The 19,491-nt window shown below is 39.4% G+C and overlaps 1 protein-coding gene across 1 annotated transcript in view; it reads left to right on the forward strand.

Annotated features, from left to right (window-relative positions):
* Window positions 1–19,491, forward strand: part of FARSB (phenylalanyl-tRNA synthetase subunit beta) — a 67,261-nt gene that overhangs the window by 34,458 nt on the left and 13,312 nt on the right. Inside the window, exon 16 of the mRNA XM_027120253.1 lies at window positions 10,736–10,891. Within this exon, the coding sequence (XP_026976054.1) occupies window positions 10,736–10,891 (156 nt within the window). The remainder of the gene's footprint in view (window positions 1–10,735; window positions 10,892–19,491) is intronic.

Genomic DNA, 19,491 nt, shown 5'->3' on the forward strand with positions numbered 1-19,491 from the left:
GCAAATGGGACAAAATATTGTCCCCATTTACTATACTGGAAAATTAAGACAGAAAAGTGGTAATTTGCGCAAGGCTGCATAAAATAAGGGACTTAGAGCTAGGGCCAGAATTTTGGTCTCAGTGCTTATATCCTTAGAGAATAAAAGTTCTATGTAGAATTTTCCTTGTGTGATAAATCTGCTGTAATAGAAATCAGAAGACATTTTCAGTGCCAGCTGCAAATAGTTTTGAGGGTTCTTATACCTCAAATCATCCATTGGTATAGATAACTGAGAACTTGTTGTAATTCCAATGTGAGTTTTTTCTATTAACTTTGACTTGTTACCTTTCATCCTAGTTCTTTGAGTTTTATGTTGTTTTGATCCTTGGTGATCCTTTAATATTTCTAAATATAGGATTAGGTTAATTACTCGAGATTTCCTCAAAAGTTCTGTAATACTGTTTCAGCAACAGGACTCCTCCCTAATTGCAAAGGCTCCCTGCAGGGCTGGGCATGCTCACAAGCAGGCAGCTCAGAGCCTGGACGGTGAGGGTGAGGCGCGAGCTGCGGTCCCCACAGTTGCCACAGGGAAGGTTTCGCTGTAGGCATGGAACACCACTTTACCGTATTGCAGTCCTGGGTAGAGGTGCCTTTGCTGGCTTTCTTTTCCTCTGTGTTTCTTGGGAAGGCCCGTGCTTGGAGGTTGAAAGAGAGCTGTTCTTAAATACAAGTGCTATAGGCCATCATTTAACAAATCACCCTGGGGATAGTTCCAGAAACCCCATCCATATACTTTTTAATTCAAAGATTTGTCTTTCTGCTACACTTCGTTTCATCAGGAATAGTAGTTCTTATCTCTGTAGCAAACCTTTTATACCTGATTTTAGTTCTGATTATTCTGCTCTGTTTTCCACATCAATCCATTTTTAACTGATATCACTTTTGCCTGTTGTCTTACACCATCATGGTTTATTGTTTTTCTTTAAAATTTTCTGTCATATCAATGAGATTTGAGGAATAAGAGGAGGTAGATGCACTCAGTAAGTCTACCATCTTGAAAACATAGGTTTGCGTTAGTTTATGTGGAGTGTGTTTCCTGTTTAGGTAGGCCTGGATTTTATTTCATAACAGAAGCTTTTCTGATGGATTATTATAAATATGGACCTGTGGTCTCCCTGCCTGTCATCTGGTGTACAGAGAGGACTGCAGGAGAGGCAGCCCAGCACCACGGTTCCATGAGAGACTGCAGCCAGAGCGCCTGCGTTTGAGTCATGGTTCTGCCATTTACCAGCTGCTTAACTTTGGACAATTAATTTAATTTCTTGGTGCCTCAGTTTCCTCATCTGTACAATGGGAATAATGATAGCACTTATTTCAGTAGACTTGTAAAAATTAAATGTATTTTGAAAAGTTCCAGCCACGTAATAAGCACCGTTTGGTGTTTGCTCTGACTATCAGCATATTAGCAATCCCTAAGGCCCAAAACCTAGCTTCTTGGTCTCTGGAAATTTTCTTTGAGAATGAATTGAAAAACCTTCGCTGGCCATTAAAGGGTTAATATCACCTTGCTAAGGCACTTGGGGCTCATTTTTATCCTAACTTTGAACTTAATTGGTTTTTCTTCTGTTGTGCACTATTTATTTATTTATTTTTTTTTAGGAAAAGAAAACCAACATGTACTAATGTGGGAATTTACTTAAGAAAGTGGGAATGTTGGGTTTTTTTTTTTTAATTTTTAATTTTGGCTGTGTTGGGTCTTCACTGCTGTGCGTGGGCTTTCTCTGGTTGCGGCGAGTGGGGGCTACTCTTTGTTGTGGTGCGCGGTCTTCTCATTGCGGTAGCTTCTCTTGTTGCGGAGCACGGGCTCTAGGCGCACGGGCTTCAGTAGTTGTGGCATGCGGGCTCAGTAGTTGTGGTGCACGGGCTTAGTTGTTCTGCGGCATGTGGCATCTTCCCGGACCAGGGCTTGAACCCGTGTCCCCTGCATTGGCAGGCGTATTCTTAACCACTGCACCACCAGGGAAGTCCAGGAATGTTTTTTGAGCAATTCATCACCCACTTCTTTTCAGTGAATTGAGCATATATGTTTTTACCGTCTCTCGAACCAGGAACCATTTCTCTGTTGGATTTACAGTAGCCATTTCCTCCTAAATAATGAAACAATTTTGAAGGAAAAAAGAAAAAATCTAGACCATCAAAAGTGAAATGACAGAGCAGTTTTCTAGGGACTGTGAAAATGTCCCAAATTTTCACTAGTGAGGGCGGTACTCGAACTGCTGGTTTAAAAGGGGTGGAGATGTATGGCAAGACAGTCTCATTTGTTGTACTGGGAGGAAGTATCCTTTAGTTCCTTTTCTTTGCCAGGGGCTGCTTGGAACATGAGAGAAACGGTTGCCAAGGGAGTGTACAAGGTGCCCTGATAGCACAGAGAAGGGAGTGACAGCCGCCACTAACTTGTTTCGTAACATTAAGGAAAACCCAACACTCTCAGCCTCATGGTTTTTGTGTAGGCAAGTGTATCTTCCAAAATGGAAATGGAAGAGGAATCTGTATTGGATTTCAATATGCCTTCCACAAATTCTGTCTGACTTGCGTTTCTGTAAGAGTAGACGGAAGTCTCCTAGTCCGTGTTTTTCTGCTTGACCTTATCGGACAGTTTCTTATGCTAACGTGGACTTTCTGACTGGCCATCCATGTCATGAGGCTGTCAGGCTGCCCAGTGAGGGACTCAGGCACCCTCCTCAAGTGCAAGGATTTCCACTCTGAGCCAGACACAGTCCTGTTCTAAGAGGCTGAGCCAGTCACTGCATTTATTGAATTGTAAGATCCGAAGTTGCTGCAACATTTAAAAAAGTTAGTCATGACTCGAGGGACAAAGCTGATTTATCCCTTTTGTTGGGCAGAGTGGCGGTGTCTTTGGAACGAGAAGTTGAATGCAGACTCTGCTGTGGGATAAATTTTCAGCTTTATTATAGCAGGGAAGTCCAGTAGAGGCTGTACTGAAGCTGTCAGATCGGGCTGCTGTGTGAGTAACTGGTTGGTTTCAGTTGTTATGTTTGTCTTTTCAGTGTCGAGGAGAAACTATCAACAAAATAGTAAAAAATTACTTCAGAGGAGCAGTTGTGAATTTCTAATCTTCATGCCCAGAAATGCAACTATATTTTGCAAAGTCCAGCATTCTGGCTTTTTATTAAACGCAGATTGAATTCTGCCATCACAGTTTATTCCACAGTGGTCACTGAAGCTGCCAGGATGCCTAAAAGCTCACAAAAATGGCAGGAGAAAATGCATCATGGGGTTGAATCTAAGTTTAAAAGGAATGATAGCCTAAGAAGGAGGACTTACTTTGGCTTCGTAAAGCAAGTATATAGGGTGTTTTAAATTTAGTATGATACAGTCATCCAGTTGTCAGTTTGACATTTATCGGTGGAGAACCCCGATAATCATACTGCCCTTTAGTTTTAACTACTGCATTTTAATAATTTTAAAACTGCTGGGTTTTAATAATTATTGTATTGCTCAGGTTGTTCCTGCGTCTCCAGAGCGTTGCTGCAGCCCTGGAACAAGCCACCTTTCCTCTCTCCCCCGAACTGCTGCTTAAATAGTTGCTAAAATTTCTCATTCTCCCTGAAACTTTTCTAAATCTGAAAGATCTACTTCTTACCTTGCCTAGTTTGGATATGGAAATCTAGAATTTTTTTAAAACTTTTACATTTAAAGTTATTTTTTTTTAACTTAAGTGTATTTAAGATTCTTGTTCTTTTCTCCTCCTGGCACCACCATGGCCGCATAGAACAGAGCTATTTCACTGTTCTTTTATGATTTGGTTTGTTCCTTCTGTTTGCTGTCGGTTTGTACCTTTCATGTATCTGTCTTATTTTGTAACCTGCTAAACTCTAGGGGCCCAGTCTTCGTAGTTTTTTGTATAATTCTTTGCTTGATAAAAAGCTCAATGAAAGCATTTTCATTATGAGCTTGTAAAATACTTCAGCTCTGAGAAATTGTCCATTAATTCTGCAGCCATTGAATAATGGAAGATTATCTCACATCCACATGTGGAATGTGGCTTTCTGAAGAGAGCTTATGTCATCAGTCTAGATTAGTTTAATTTTACCACTTCATGTTTTTGGCATGTAGAATTTCCAATTAATAATCCAAAAAATACGGGTGTAAGGAGCGTTGACATTAACAGTATTTGAAGTAGCATCATTCGCATATGTGATGGCATCTTAACTGTGTGAATACCATCATTTTTAATATAGAAAGTTATTTTAGTACGTTTGGTTCACATAGTTAAGATCTGCTAACATGAGTATAATGTGCTCTGTCATGCATTGAATATCGTACTTTTTTAATAGATAAAAATCCATTCCAGGTTTATGTTAACGAAATAAAAGCCAACCCACAAGGATGTAACCTTTTCCTTCATGCATTGAGAAGGTCATAGATTTTTCCTCACATTTGTTTCTTGGCTTTCAGCATTATTTAAAAGAAGAAAAGTCTTTACCTCGGTGCCATAATATAGAAGTGTTTTAAGGAAAATTGTTCTTAGGTTTTATTATGTTTGTTTTTAAAATTGAAAATGTATTTGTAATATCTTTAAGAACTTTCACAAATATGTATTAAGAGTAATTCTGTTGTTTTCACATTTAAAAAAAAAATACACATATCCAGCTTCTCCCAAATCCTACTCTTAGAATTAGTTGCCGGACATTCTATGCATATGCAACCGTATGTTTTACATTTCTCTATATAGCCACAGATACAGGTAAATTCTTTCTGGTGTTTACACAAATAGGATTATGCTTTTTCTGTCTTCTGTACTTTTTTCCTATGAACACATTCTGTCCACCTCATTCTTTTTAATGGCTGCACAGTATCTCATTATATGGATATACTGTAATTTATTGACTCAAACTATTATGATGACTGTTTAGATTGTTACCAGGTTTTTGCTAAAATATGTCTATTGTAATGAATATCCTTGTACCCTTATACAAATATGTGTTTTTAGAAATTGAATTGGTCAGTCCATAGATATGCATATTATATGTTTGCTACCTTGTCAAATTCTCTTCTAAAAAGGATTTTTTACAAATTTGCAGTCCTACCAAGAGTGTGTAAAGGTTCCTGTTCTCCCATGTTAGATCTAATTTTTTAAAGTCTATGTCTTGACAGGATTCTTATAGCTTTTGTGAATCATTAGGCCTACTCTGAATTTCTTCTGAAGATAAGTAAAATTTGTAATATAAGCTATACTAGTCTCATGGGTACCAATATTAAAGAAATTTTTTAGATGGAATAGACTAAAAATCAAAGTGATTCGTTTCATTTTCTGAGCTTGGCCAGGCTGTTATTCTCAAGCTCAGTGTCAGCCACCAGTTGCCCTGGGAGCTCTGTTGGTTTCCCAGTAGGCTTTCTCCTAGCATCTTGTTTTTTCTTTTTTAAAATTTATTCATTTTATTTTATTTTTGGCTGCGTTGGGTCTTTTTTGTCACATGCAGGCTTTTCTCTAGTTGCGGTGAGCGGGGGCTACACTTCGTTGCAGTGTGCGGGCTTCTCATTGCAGTGGCTTCTCTTGTTGTGGAGCACAGGCTCTAGGCACGTGGGCTTCAGTAGTTGCAGCATGCAGGCTCAGTAATTATGGCTTACGGGCTCTAGAGCGCGGGCTCAGTAGTTGTGGTGTGCGGGCTTAGTTGCTCCGCGGCATGTGGGATCTTCCTGGACCAGGGCTTGAACCCGTGTCTCCTGCACTGGCAGGTGGATTCTTAACCACTGTGCCACCAGGGAAGCCCTCTCCTAGCATCTTCATTTGGGCTTCTCGGTGAATGTGCGAATAGAGATGGAAAGCTTCTCTTGAAGACTCTTATCCTTTTGCATTCTGTGCCACTTAACGATAACATTGCCTAACACCCCTAATTCGCTTTTAATCATTGGTACTTTGGTGAGAGAGAATCTACACTAAGCAGAAGCTGTTCGAAACATTTGAGTTGTATGTGATAGTCATTTACTAAGGGACATCACATATCACTTTTTTTCGTTTTTTCTTCTTTTATAAAATCACTTGGCATGTTCTTTCAGCTTCCAGAATCGTAGCCAGCCACCCCTTCTCTGGGTGGTTTACATCAGCCTCTCCAGGCAGTACTTTGAAGTCTGTGAAAGACACTGGTAATTTAGGCTGACATACTTGGCAGGCCTATTTAAAAAGCAGAATTGTTTGATGGCATGACACAAGAGGTCTGTTAACTGAGTTATAAAGAACTGAGGCATTTCCAACAAACCCTAGTTTTGACTTGAAATTTAAATAGTTCTTATTTTGCGGCATGCAGTCAGTGAACTTCCTGTGATGTAATATGGTCTCTCAGTGCAAAATACTAGGAAGTGGGAATTTTATTATGCCTAGCAGTTTCTCCAAGGAGAAATTCTGGGTGGAACTGAGTATGTGGTTATTTTCTCTTTTAATTCAATCCAGCTAATTCAGAGGGAATGTCTTAGCAAGATGTGAGGAAGCAAGTCTAGAGGGAATGGTAGCACTTGGGAGAGATGTGAAAAACCAGCCAATCAGTGGTGGGAGCTGGGAGGGGGCACCTAAATAATGTATTTAATCTAATTCTTATGGTGGGTTTAGTATAAAGCCCTAGAAGTCAGTGACCTTTCCTTAAAATACTGCAAAATTGAGTTTAAACATATATAGCTCATTATTGTATATGCGTGTGCTGTAAACATCCTGAAACCTTTCTTGAATGGAGTATAATTTTTTTTAAGTCTTGTATTTTTTATTGTAACTTCATTATTCTGATCATCAAAATCACTTAATTTTTTTCTTTTAATTCTGAGTCTTTAAACCAGATGTTGCTCCTCTTATCAGAAAGGCAGGTTTTACATAATTTGGAGATCAGGACAGAAGTATTCCAAGGCAAAGGTTACCAAAACAGAGCTTCCAGTTTGTGTTGCTAAGCTCTCTGAATGATGGCATTCCTGTTGGACTCTTCTCTCACAGCAAAAATGGGACTACAAAGTGGTTTCAATACGTGTCTGTGTGTTAAAGTGGAAGCATGTGACACCAACAAATGGGTACCACATGGCAGAGATACCCAGGAGCAAGTCCGTAATATGAAAGGGATAAATTAGTTTTGTTTCATTTCATTTTTTTCCCTTCAAGGGAAGGGGGGTGGGGAGAGGGGTTGAGCAGGGAGGGAGGGGGAGAGGGGGCAGAGGAGGGGAGAGAGAGAGAGAGAGAGAGAGTGTGTGTGTGTGTGTGTGTGTGTGTGTGTGTGTGTGCGCGTGTGCGTGCGCGCCTACAGAGCAATCAGGCCCCTCATTTTAGTTAATGCATGTGGTTGATTTAGTGATGTTTGATGCCTGCCTGGTTTTAATATTAATCTTCATTCCGACACCTCCGATTATAGCTTTAGGTACCAAATTACTTTATTCTTGCACGTGGAAATGATGGAGAGTGACAGTGGCACAGTACTCACTTTCTGACACCAGCTGGCTCTTGTGCTGACTTAGAATGTGGCCACTGTCTTGTCCTGGCCTTGTTTAATGATTTTTTTGTGTATGCTTAGCTTCCTTTCCAGGCTTTATTCATTTATTCAGAAAATAATTGTTGAGGGTTTAGTCTGTGCAGGCTCTATGCTGGCTTTGACCTCTAGTGGAGTGCTTTGAACATAGTGGGTGCTAAGAAATGTTACATGGCAAGAACAGTTATTTCTCTATGTATGTTCAGTCCAAAGTTTAACTCAGAATGTACTTCCCATGAGTTACAGTACTGTTGATGGCTAGAAACTTTAGTTAACTGACTTCTAAAAATAATTTATTTCAGTTGCTTGACTACAATTCTTAAATATGAAAACTTTTGAAAATGAAAACATCTGTGTATCGTATCAAAAACATTTCAAGAATGCACATCTTTGACTATACTAAGAATATATTCATACATAAGCTTGCCCTTATATTGTGTATTTTCATCTAAATCCTTTAGAGATGTAGAGATCTCATCTAAATCCTTTCGAGAGTCAGAGATTTCTATTGTAGAGAGGGCATGGATTTTAGAGTTAGACAGTCCTGGTCAAATCCTGGTTTTGTAACTTATTAGCTGTGTAATTAATTACAGTTCTCTCCAGGCAGTTAGCTTGACTTCGGGCAAAACCTTTCTGAACTTTTGTTTCCCCATCTTATTTTCCCTATCCACTTTATAGATACAATAAAACCTAGCTTACATGAGTGTCTTGAGAATTAAGATGACAGATAGGTTGATAGAAAGATACTAAGTTCTGGATACTAAGTTTCCCTTTCCTTTCACCCCATTTACTGGCTAACTTTTATATTGCTAGCAGTACAGTACAGTGTTTTAAAGTGCTCATTTGTTTATTGGGATATCTGGAAGGCAAAAGACATTCTATTTTTTGTGCAGATTATAGTATGGGAATAAGTCTGTGGAAGAACTTTTGCTCAATACATGCTAATATGAAGCAGCTTTTTATTTTCAGTTTGTTCTCCCAGATAGACATTAGTTTGTTCTTTCTCTTTCCTGATTTGAAAGGCAAAACGAAGCCAACATTCATTCACTGTTTGTGTAGAGCAGTGGTCTCCTCCAGAATTTATTAAAGGGCCACAAGTGTATCTACCTGTTAAAAAGTTAAATGATCTCCACTGAATTTGAGTCTGTCTTTATATGCTATGCATATCTTTCTTTAAAAATGAGTTTTGCTAAAAATAGAACTACCGTAAGACCCAGCAGTCCCACTACTGGGCATATACCCTGAGAAAACCATAATTCAAAAAGAGTCATGTACCACAATGTTCATTGCAGCACTGTTTACAATAGGCAGGACATGGAAGCAACCTAAATGTCCATCGACAGATGAATGGTTAAAGAAGATGTGGTACATATATACAATGGAATATTACTCAGCCATAAAAAGGAACGAAATTGAGTTATTTGTAGTGAGGTGGATGGACTGAGAGTCTGTCATACAGAGTGAAGTAAGTCAGAAAGAGAAAAACAAATACTGTATGCTGACACATATATATGGAATCTCAAAAAAAAAAAAAATGGTTCTGACTAACCTAGGGGCAGGACAGGAATAAAGATGCAGACGTAGAGAATGGACTTGAGGACCCGGGGAGGGGGAAGGGTAAGCTGGGACGAAGTGAGAGAGTGGCATGGACATATATGCACTCCCAAATGTAAAATAGATAGCTAGTGGGAAGCAGCGGCATAGCACAGGGAGATCAGCTCGGTGCTTTGTGACCACCTAGAGGGGTGGGATAGGGAGGGTGGTAGGAGGGAGACACAAGAGGGAGGGGATATGGGGATATATGTATATGTATAGCTGATTCACTTTGTTATACAGCAGAAACTAAAAACATTGTAAAGCAATTATACTCCAATAAGGATGTTTAAAAAAAAAGAGTTTTAAATTTTTGTAACTATCACTGCGGATACAGAACAGTTCTGTCACCCCCAAAACCCACATGTCCCACGTTGTCACATTTTTTCCCCGACATCTAACCCCGGACGACCGCTATCTTGTTCTCTGTTGGTATACTTTTGATTTTTCCAGAATGTCATATAAATGGACTTATATTGTCCACTTATATTGCTTTTTAAGACTGGCTTCTTTCATTCAGCTTCATGTCCTTGAGATTCCTCTAAGTTATCAAGTCTCCCTTATTGCTGAGTAGTATTCCATTGTATGGGTGAACCAGTTTATCTAGTCACCTATTAGAGTTCACTTGGATTATTGCAATTATTTTTAAAAAATATTACATTGTGTAAGTTTGTCCTGATTTTCAAAGTAGAAAAAATATACTAATCAAGGAAAAATGGGGAAAAAAAAATTCCTGCCCAAACAGAACCTCTATTAACATTCAGGTGTATTTCTTTACATTCTTTTTCCTGTGCGTGGAGTTTTTTGGCTTGTGGTTATATTTACATAGCTGCAATTCTTCATAAATTGCTTTTTTTTTCATGTTTTAATTCTGATGTGTATGTATGACATAAACAGTTTAAAAAGATTATAAAGTAAACACTAGTGTAACCATCCAAGTTAAGACCCTTCCTTCCCTTTACCTAGAGCAATCACTGTCCTAACTTTTGTGATAGTCATTCGCTTCTTTGCTTCATAGTTGTCCAACCTGTGTATATTCTTTAGATAATATAATTTAGTTTTGACTCTTTTTGAACTTTGTGGCCTCCTTTTTTTGTTCTGTTTACTATTGTAAGTATTCTAGCTCTATTATGATAAATCTTCATAAAGATGCCTTTTAGCTGCGTAGTATTCTGCTGAGTGATTGTGCTGTACTTTATGTGGCCATTTCCCAATTTGGGTTGTTTCTAATTTTCACTATTGGAAATAATGCTTTGTGTAGAAGTAATATCTTTCTACATGAATCCATTCTTGTATTTAGAATTATTTCTTTTGGATAGTATTGTAAATAAAAGAGTTTGAAATTTTAAGGTTCTGAAAAATGTTGCTAAATTCTTTACCAATTCGTACCACAATGAAGCCTTTACTGTTCCTGGGCCAGCATTGAGGGTTTTCCGCATCTCCCCCAAGTAAAAACACCTCAGGGAATTTAATGGTTGAAAAACCATCTTATCTCGTCTTTCTGAGTTTGATTGGTTCTATGTTTCCTAATTGGTTTCCTTTTTTGTTGATTTTGCTTGAGTTTATGTTTTCGGGTAAATCAGCTTCTTAAGTGATGGTCAGTGTAGCCTTGTGACCAATTCTTTTATTTTTTTTCAGATGTAGGTGCAAGAAACTACAGGCATCTCTGTGCTGTTTATTACAACAAGAATCCTGGGTTCGAGATAATCCATGGGCTTCTGGACAGACTCATGCAGCTACTTGATGTGCCTCCTGGCGAAAAGAAGGGAGGATATGTGATCAAAGCATCAGAAGGTGAGACAGATCAGCTGAGTCAAGAGTCAATGATCCCATAATGAAGGGGCGAAGCCCTATTTGTGATAAAGTGTTTTTGGTTTTGATTTAGGGGGGAGGTGAGAGAGAGAGCTTCATATCAATTAATTGTCAGTATTTTCTAGAAATATCCTTTTTCCCTCCAGTATTTTGAGAAGATGCTTTTCAGAGCTCCTGTAGTGCCACACATTATACTTTTGTTCCAGCTGAGTGCTGGTAACCCCTAGTTACTGGCACCATCAAGTCGTGGTCAACCCACAATCCAAACTGCAAGCTGAGAGAACCAGAACTCATGACTTGTGCTCAGAGCCTCCTGCCTGAAGCCTTTAAGGCAAAAGAGGAAAAAAGAGAGACATTGGAAATTAGGCTAACTAAATTGTATATATACTCCTAAAATGCTAGTTTCTTGTTGTCTGAGGAATCCTGAAATTTTTGCTTTTCATATCCCTATAGCTTGAATCGATATTAGATAAGAGATCCACAGACAACTTGAAAGAAACATTTTACCACTTTATTTCCACTGTTTACCTGACAATTTTATAACTTTATCTGGCATCTTAAATTTCTATTGGAACGTTCACTTTTTTCAAAGTGTTATTTAGCAGTACTTATACTGGTGTGAGGTTTGGGGGGACATATTTTTGTTTTCCCCTAGTTGTGTTTTTCTTAGTCCTCAGAGATGGTTTTTTATTATTGTTTCAATTTTTTTTTTTAATTTGGAAAGTTCTTTGAAAATGCAGTAACCCTAAATATATGGCCTTTTTAGGTTAAAGATTTGTGGAGTTATCTTTTTTTTTATAAAATTGAGAGATTAAATATTGCAGGGAGTTATCATTTTCTACCACATCTCTCATGAGTAATCATTCAGTGAAGATATGTGTGATGCTTATAGAGTTTAGAGTGTTGGAACTGGGTCTTAGAGTTCATCAAGTCCAGTTCCCTGATTTGACAAGTGAAGAAGCCAAGGATAGGCAAGCCAAGTGAGTTGGGCTGGGTCACACATGGGGACCCCAGGGCGCCTGCCTCCCACTGTTCTTTCCACAAGACCAAGTTGCCTGTCTTTATAGTGGCTTTACATTACTCATTCACCAGTTGACTATTCTAGAATTTCTGCTTTAAGATCTGGTCATCCAAGTTAATGGCAGCCTGAAAGCTGATGTGACACATTTTTTTTAACCTTCTATACAGAGTCTTTTCTCAGAAATTTTACTTCATATAGAGATTAGCTGAATAAAAATCTGTTTCCTGAAACAGATTATGTCATATATATGAGATATAATTTTTTTTCTTACTGGAAAGGTTGCAGAGAGCTGAAATGGTAAATTGGAGCATAATTTGTTGTGGATATGATACTTTTATATGTAACTTTTATATTAATGATGTTTCTATAAGCCATAAACCAGTGTCTTAATATAATGACTCTTCTGCCTCAGTAAGTTCCTTAGACATATTTCTCAGAAGCCTCTAAGTTCCCCTGTCATGAGACAGGCTTCAAGAAGACAGAATAAGTAGGACACAGATCCTGCTGTCAAGGAACCTACAGGGGGAATGACCACTGCATACCAGCTTTCACAATAAGCTGCTAAGACGAGTGCCTTGAAGTTTCCAAAGAGGGAGATGGTGCGGTTTCTTAAGAGCATATGGGAAAGCGTTAGTGAGTTTCTGGAAAGTGACATAGGCCTTCAAAGGAAGAGGTGGGAGACAGGGGAAGCAAGGCAGACCACCAGAGCAAAGGCAAAAAATGATGGGAAACATAGCCTAGTGCAGTTTGGTTTGACTACAGGGTGAGGAAGAAGCTTGGGACTACATTTAGAGTCCTGAGTGCTAGAATAAGGAGTTGTAGCTAATTAGCTGGAAAATATTGAAGCTGCTGCTGCTTTTTTTTTTTTCCTTAAGTGAGTTATGTGATTAGATCTGTACTTCGAAGGAATTAATCTGGCAGCATTATGTAGGTTGGGCGGCATGGAGAGTAGAGGGGAAGAGAATGGTTGAAAGGTGTTATAGTGAGAATAAGGGCTTGACTTTGAATGTTGGCCAAGGCTATACCGAGGAGAAGACTGATTGAAGAAACTTTATGAAGGTAGAAGCTGCAGCATTCAGCATTTAAGTTCTATTTTCATCATTCTAAACCTATGATATTATGATTTTAATCCTTTTATATTTTAGCACCAAAACAGTATAATACTTAGTACTTAATTTCCCTAATATGTAAGTGTCTACCATTGTGGCTTGGAGTGTGTGTGTGTGTGTGTGTGTGTGTGTGTGTGTGTGTCTGTGGGTGGGTGGGTGTGTGTGTTTTCAAATTAGAAAATACATTCATAAACTGTAACCACTTACGATGTGGCTGTAGGTCTTCATGTTCAGTTTTTGAGGCCAAATTGTTACTGGTGTTTGATTTTGTATGAGGACAGAGGCCATCTTGTGTTTACTTTTGAATTTACTTTGGCTCTCATAATAGAATATTGTAATGTTATATTTTAATTATCTGTTTTGATTACATAATGACAAATATGATTACCTTTTTTTTTAAATGGTTAAAGAAAGCAAGACCTAAAGAAGTGGCTTGTCAAAATAAGTCAGCAGTAAAGTTGGTATAAGTTCTTCATCTAAAATTTAATAGATATATAATATGTGTGTGTATATATATATATATCTCCTAAGTAAATCCCTACACAGGAATTTGGTTGCTGGGGCGTGTTTAGCTACATCGTTTCCTCAGATTTATTGTTATTTTGCATAAAGCTTTTTCTGCTTCAAGAAAAGATCTTCAGAGTATCAAAAAAGTCAAAGAGAAACAGATTAAGAGCTACCATTTCCTGCCATTCTTAATTAACTGAGTTGTCTTCTATTACTCTGGCATATGGTTTACCTTTTAATAATTAAAAGTCCGTGGTGGCTTTGCCATTATAATTGAGCTAAGTCTGTTCACCAGAGAGTCTTGCTAATGTCAGTTCATTGGCAGATATACCTAATCTCTCTCTGTCCTTTCTAATGAACACCACTGACTTCCTTTTGTGCCACTTTGTTTGGTGGTAGAGAGTGGAACAGAACTTGATTCCCTTTTGAGAAACTTGGCCCTGTCCACTGTGAGAGAAACCTGGAAACTCGTCTCATTGATCATCACATTGATCTCAGGGAGTTCTGTTGACATTGGCATGTAACCTGGCTTCTCATGCAGACAGCAGCCCTCTGCAGCCTGTGGATCTCTGAGAAGCACTCCCAAGTCCTGTGACTGCAGCCACAATTAGAAGCCATGGTCACTTAGTCTCACAGTTTTTATTTGCTGAGCGCCCTTGCAATTAAGAACACAAGGTGAGCTAGAATGCCAAACTGCTGATAGAATAAGGGCAGTCGTTGAGTAGAAAAAAGAAAGAAGAACCTTTAACTTTTTAACAGACTGTAGAGCGTTTTGAGCACTTGGAACAATTCATCATGTTTTAGTGGCATTTGATCGGATCATTACAGCATATGTATGCGCTTTTTTTCAGACTTCTTCCCCTTTGTTTTTGTGGTTTGTTGCAAACTAAATTATGTATGTTAAAATGCATTTATCCTTTTCAAAACCACTTCTGGGCAAGGAAAATTTGCAGCATTTTTGTGTTTAGAACAGTTATGTGGTTCCTGGGCAAATCAGTGGCGAAAATAATTTCTTAGGGAAGGTAGTAGGCTTTGTGCGATTGGCTGCACTGACTTGAGTGTGTATTTTTTCCCCTTGAATTTGTTACTATTTCAGTTTTGTTTATTCACAAATCTATGGAAAATGTCAGTTTAACCTGAGACAAGATTCCTGATGGAAAAACAGAAGTTTTAGTACTTTTAGTTTTGACAATTCTAATTTTCATGCTGCTCAGAATTCATTTTGTGAAATGAAAAATAACCTTGTAAGTAATAGGCACATTTAATCCTGCACCATATGTACCCACAGAGGTTATTTAGATGCCTTCTGTTACAGCATCACCTAATGATCATTGACTTGACCTGTAGGTCATGACCTTTTTCCTCTTTCAGGACACCTGTGAAAGATTTCAGATGCTAAAAAGTGCGGGTGAAATTGTGATGTCTCCCCGGCCTTCACACTGGTTTTTAGTGTAACATGAGCTTGGAAATATATGAGAAGAACATGTATTGAACAGCTTGCTGGAGTAAAGGAGCCGTTTATGGTCTGATTTACACAAAAAGTCTAGGCTGGAAAAAAGGGGGATCTGTATAGTGTCTCCACATTTTTAGTTACCATCAGCAAAGACATGACTCTGTTGAGGCACCACATTGAAAAGAAAAAAAGTTTGGAAGTTAATAAGCTTCTGACCTTATTACTCTGTGTAAAAAATGTCCTTAATCCTCTGATTCTCTGGTGTTTTTCGGTGTTTGAGGCAAGCTTTCAAATACTACAATTTTTGTTACCTTCTTTGAAGGCTTTATTAAGAGCAGTATTAAACACATCTGCAGTGATCACCACATGTCAAAACAGAGGGATGACATGGGGCCACAGTGCCCAGTAAAGCCTCCGCAGCTATCACGATTCGCGTAGCCCTGTGTTGTTCTCGAGAGTGTTTTATTTCCTTGCCTCACTCTCTCTCATATGTATGAGGCAAAGTTCTCTCCACTCATGCTCACCACCTCGTGCTTTTGGTGTGCCTTGGTACCCACTTGACGTTTCAGTACTCAGTGCTGGAGTGCGTGTTCACAGCACGTCCCACTTGCATGACTTAGCTCACATTCCCATCTGATAGGTCTTGTAACACAGTATTTCTCAACTTTTTTTTTCTTTTTTTTTTTTTGCGGTACGCGGCCCTCTCACTGTTGTGGCCTCTCCCGTTGCGGAGCACAGGCTCTGGACGCGCAGGCTCAGCGGCCATGGCTCACGGGCCCAGCCGGTCCGCAGCATGTGGGATCTTCCCAGACCGGGGCATGAACCCGCGTCCCCTGCATCGGCAGGCGGACTCTCAACCACTGCGCCACCAGGGAAGCCCCTCAACTTCTTTTTATTATCTCTCCCTTAAGGAACGTTTTAGACTTTTTTCCTAATTGCCCCTCCATAAAATGTTAATACCACTGGTATACTGCATATTTATTATGTACTATATGTATAGCTTTGCTTTATACATAAAAAGTATAAACCTTATTTTTAAAATTCAATTCAGGGTTAAGAATAAGTAAACATTTTTAAGTTAAGAGTTAAATTAGGGAGTTCTGGTGGCCTAGTGGTTAGGATTCCAGACTTTCACTGCTGTGGCCCAAGTTCAGTCCCTGGTCGAGGAACTGAGATCCTACAAGCCTAGTGGTGCAGACAGAAAAAAAACAGAGAGAGAGAGTTAAATCAGAAAACTACTAACATTTAACTTTGTATCTACTGCATAGCTTTTAATGTTACATACTTATATAAATTGTAGTGCATCATTATATATGCCAATTGGCAATTTAAATATATAACTGTAACCAAAAATTTTAAAAAACCGTTCAAAACCCACTTTTCCAGCAAAAGTAAAACAATTGAAAAATTAATTTTTAGTGAATTTAACTTTTCCTTGATAAGAGAAGATAACTTTTAATTAGCTGGTAGTCAGATATTGCTGATGATTTTTCTTTCCAGCACTTGATGTAGTTAATGATGTGTTGAATAATAACTTTTTAAATTAGAAACTTTCTATTTAATTCTCAAAGCCTGAACTATGCAGGGAAGCTCTCAAGAGCACACATAAACAGAGTCCACAAGGCAGCCATTGGTGATTCCTGGCACATGCAGGTCACTCTTAACATGACCTTGCAATTGAGCGCTTGATACAAAGTCTTCCAGTCACCGGATCAGAGCTATCTGTCGCCATAGTTGTGGAGCACTGATCTTGCATACATTTGCTATGTTTTCCATTTCAGTGCTGCTCCTGTGAAGCCCAAGACAACCCAGTGAGACGAACTGAACACTAAGGAGTACAGTTTTGTTAAGTAGGGTTCATCTTTGGAGGACTCCAAACCACTGTAATATAAGATTTTTTTCATACCCTCCTTCCCCAGCCAAGAACCAGTTTTCATTCCGCTTTGAGAACGCATGCTGTGACTTAATGCATACTTTGGAGTTGTTTCAGTTTAACTGTATGTGCTGGGCAAAAGAGAGAGAGAGAAAGGTATTTTTATTTAACACCTTGTACTCCTTTTTTTCCTGCTTCCAAACTAGACATTGGCTTCCACTATTCTACAGAAAAGGCTATGGCCCAAATAAAAAGAGATGCAAAAGAAGTTCATTTCCAGTTTCAAGGACCCAAATCCTGAAAGTTGAGAGGATTTTTAGGGTGATTTGTACTGCTCAGGTTTTTTTCCCCCGATTCTTTTCCATTATAGTTTATTACAGGATACTGAATATAGTTTCCCGTGCTATACAGTTAATCCTTGATGTTTGTCTATTTTATATATGGTAGCATGCATCTCTTTATTTATTTATTTTTTTTGCGGTATGTGGGCCTCTCACTGTTGTGGCCTCTCCCGTTGCGGAGCATAGGCTCCAGACGCGCAGGCTCAGTGGCCATGGCTCACGGGCCCAGCCGCTCCGCGGCATGTGAGATCCTCCCGGACCAGGGCACGAACCCGCGTCCCCTGCATCGGCAGGCGGACTCCCAACCACTGCGCCACCAGGGAAGCCCTTAGTGTTCTTTAGGTCCATCCGTGTTGCTGCAAATGGCATTATTTCATTCTTTTTATGGCTGAGCAGTATTCCACTGAATTTATATGTCACATCTTCTTTATCCATTCATCTGTTGATGGACATGTAGGTTGCTTCCATGTCTTGGCTGTTGTAAATAGTGCCGCTGTGAACATTGGGGTGCATGTATCTTTTCAAATTAGAGCTTTCATCTTTTCTGGATATATGCCTAGGAGTGGGATTGCTGGATTATGTGGTAATTCTATTTTTAGTTTTTTAAGAAACCTCCATACTGTTTTCCATAGTGGCTGCACCAATTTATATTTCCACAGTATAACAGTGTAGGAGGGTTCCCTTTTCTACACACTCTCTCCAACATTTATTATTTGTAGACTTTTTTTTTTCCTGCGGTACGCGGGCCTCTCACTGTTGTGGCCTCTCCCGTTGCGGAGCACAGGCTCTGGTTGCGCAGGCCCAGCGGCCATGACCCACGGGCCCAGCCGCTCCGCGGCATGTGGGATCCTCCCAGACCGGGGCACGAACCCGTGTCCCCTGCATCAGCAGGCGGACTCTCAACCACTGCGCCACCAGGGAAGCCCCATTTGTAGACTTTTTGATGATGGCCATTCTGACTGGTGTGAGGTGATACCTCATTGTAGTTTTGATTTGCATTTCTCTGCTCATTAGCAATGTTGAGCATCTTTTCATGTGCCTGTCGGCCATCTGTATGTCTTTTTTGGAGAAGTGTCTATTTAGGTCTTCTGCCCATTTTTTGTTTGGGTTATTCATTTTTTTTGTTTTTGTTGTTATTGAGTTGCATGAGCTTTTTGTATATATTGGAAATTAATCCCTTGTCAGTCTCATTGTTTGCAAATATTTTCTCCCAGTCCGTAGGTTGTCTTTTCATTTTGTCGATGGTTTCCTTTGCTGTGCAAAGGCTTCTGAGTTCGATTAGGTCCCATTTGTTTATTTTTGCTTTTGTTTCCATTACTCTAGGAGATGGATCCAAAAAATACTGCTGGGATTTATGTCAGAGTGTTCTGCCTATGTTTTCCTCTAGGAGTTTTATAGTATCCAGGCTTACATTTAGGTCTTTAATCCATTTTGAGTTTATTTTTGTCTATGGTGTTAGAGAGTGTTCTAATTTAATTGTTTTAACGTAGCTATCCAGTTTTCTCAGTGTCACTTATTGAAGAGACTGTCTTTTCTCCATTGTATGTTTTTGCCTCCTTTATTTGTTTGTTTGTTTGTTTATTTATTTTTGCGGTATGCGGGCCTCTCACTGCTGTGGCCTCTCCCGTTGCGGACACAGGCTCCGGATGCGCAGGCTCAGCGGCCATGGCTCACGGGCCCAGCAGCTCCGCGGCATGTGGGATCTTCCCAGACCGGGGCACGAACCCGCGTCCCCTGCATCAGCAGGCAGACTTTCAACCACTGCGCCACCAGGGAAGCCCTTGCCTCCTTTATTAAAGATTAATTGACCGTAGGTGTGTGAGTTTATTTCTGGGGTCTCTGTGCTATTCCATTGATCCATATGTCTGTTTTTGTGCCAGCACCACGCTGTTTTGTTTACTGTAGCTTTGTGTTATTGTCTGAATGCACTACTCAGTTCTGATCTTACATATGTAAGTTTGGTTTTCCTCAGGGAGGAGCAGCTTTACATGTTGGCAGCACCCTGGTTTTGGCACACTGGTGCGCTGCACCGACCACTCTCCTCTGAATTTCTAGAGAATGATGTGTTCTGGTACACTAAATATTAACCCTCTAAACATTCAATTCAGTTTTAATCCAGAAGGAGTAAAAGTATGGATGGGTGGAGAGAAAAAGAGGTACACATATTGAATACATTTCTAGGTAGGGTTGATAAATAAGTGCTTCTATCTGAAAAATGTGCTTTTCCCCTTGAGGTATTCACATTTAGTATTTCCTTTTCTTTAAAGGTGTAGGACGA

Source organism: Aethalodelphis obliquidens, unplaced genomic scaffold (genome assembly GCF_003676395.1).
Source record: "Aethalodelphis obliquidens isolate GAN/ISIS:26980383/991018 unplaced genomic scaffold, ASM367639v1 scaffold2, whole genome shotgun sequence".
NCBI lineage: Eukaryota > Metazoa > Chordata > Mammalia > Artiodactyla > Delphinidae > Aethalodelphis > Aethalodelphis obliquidens.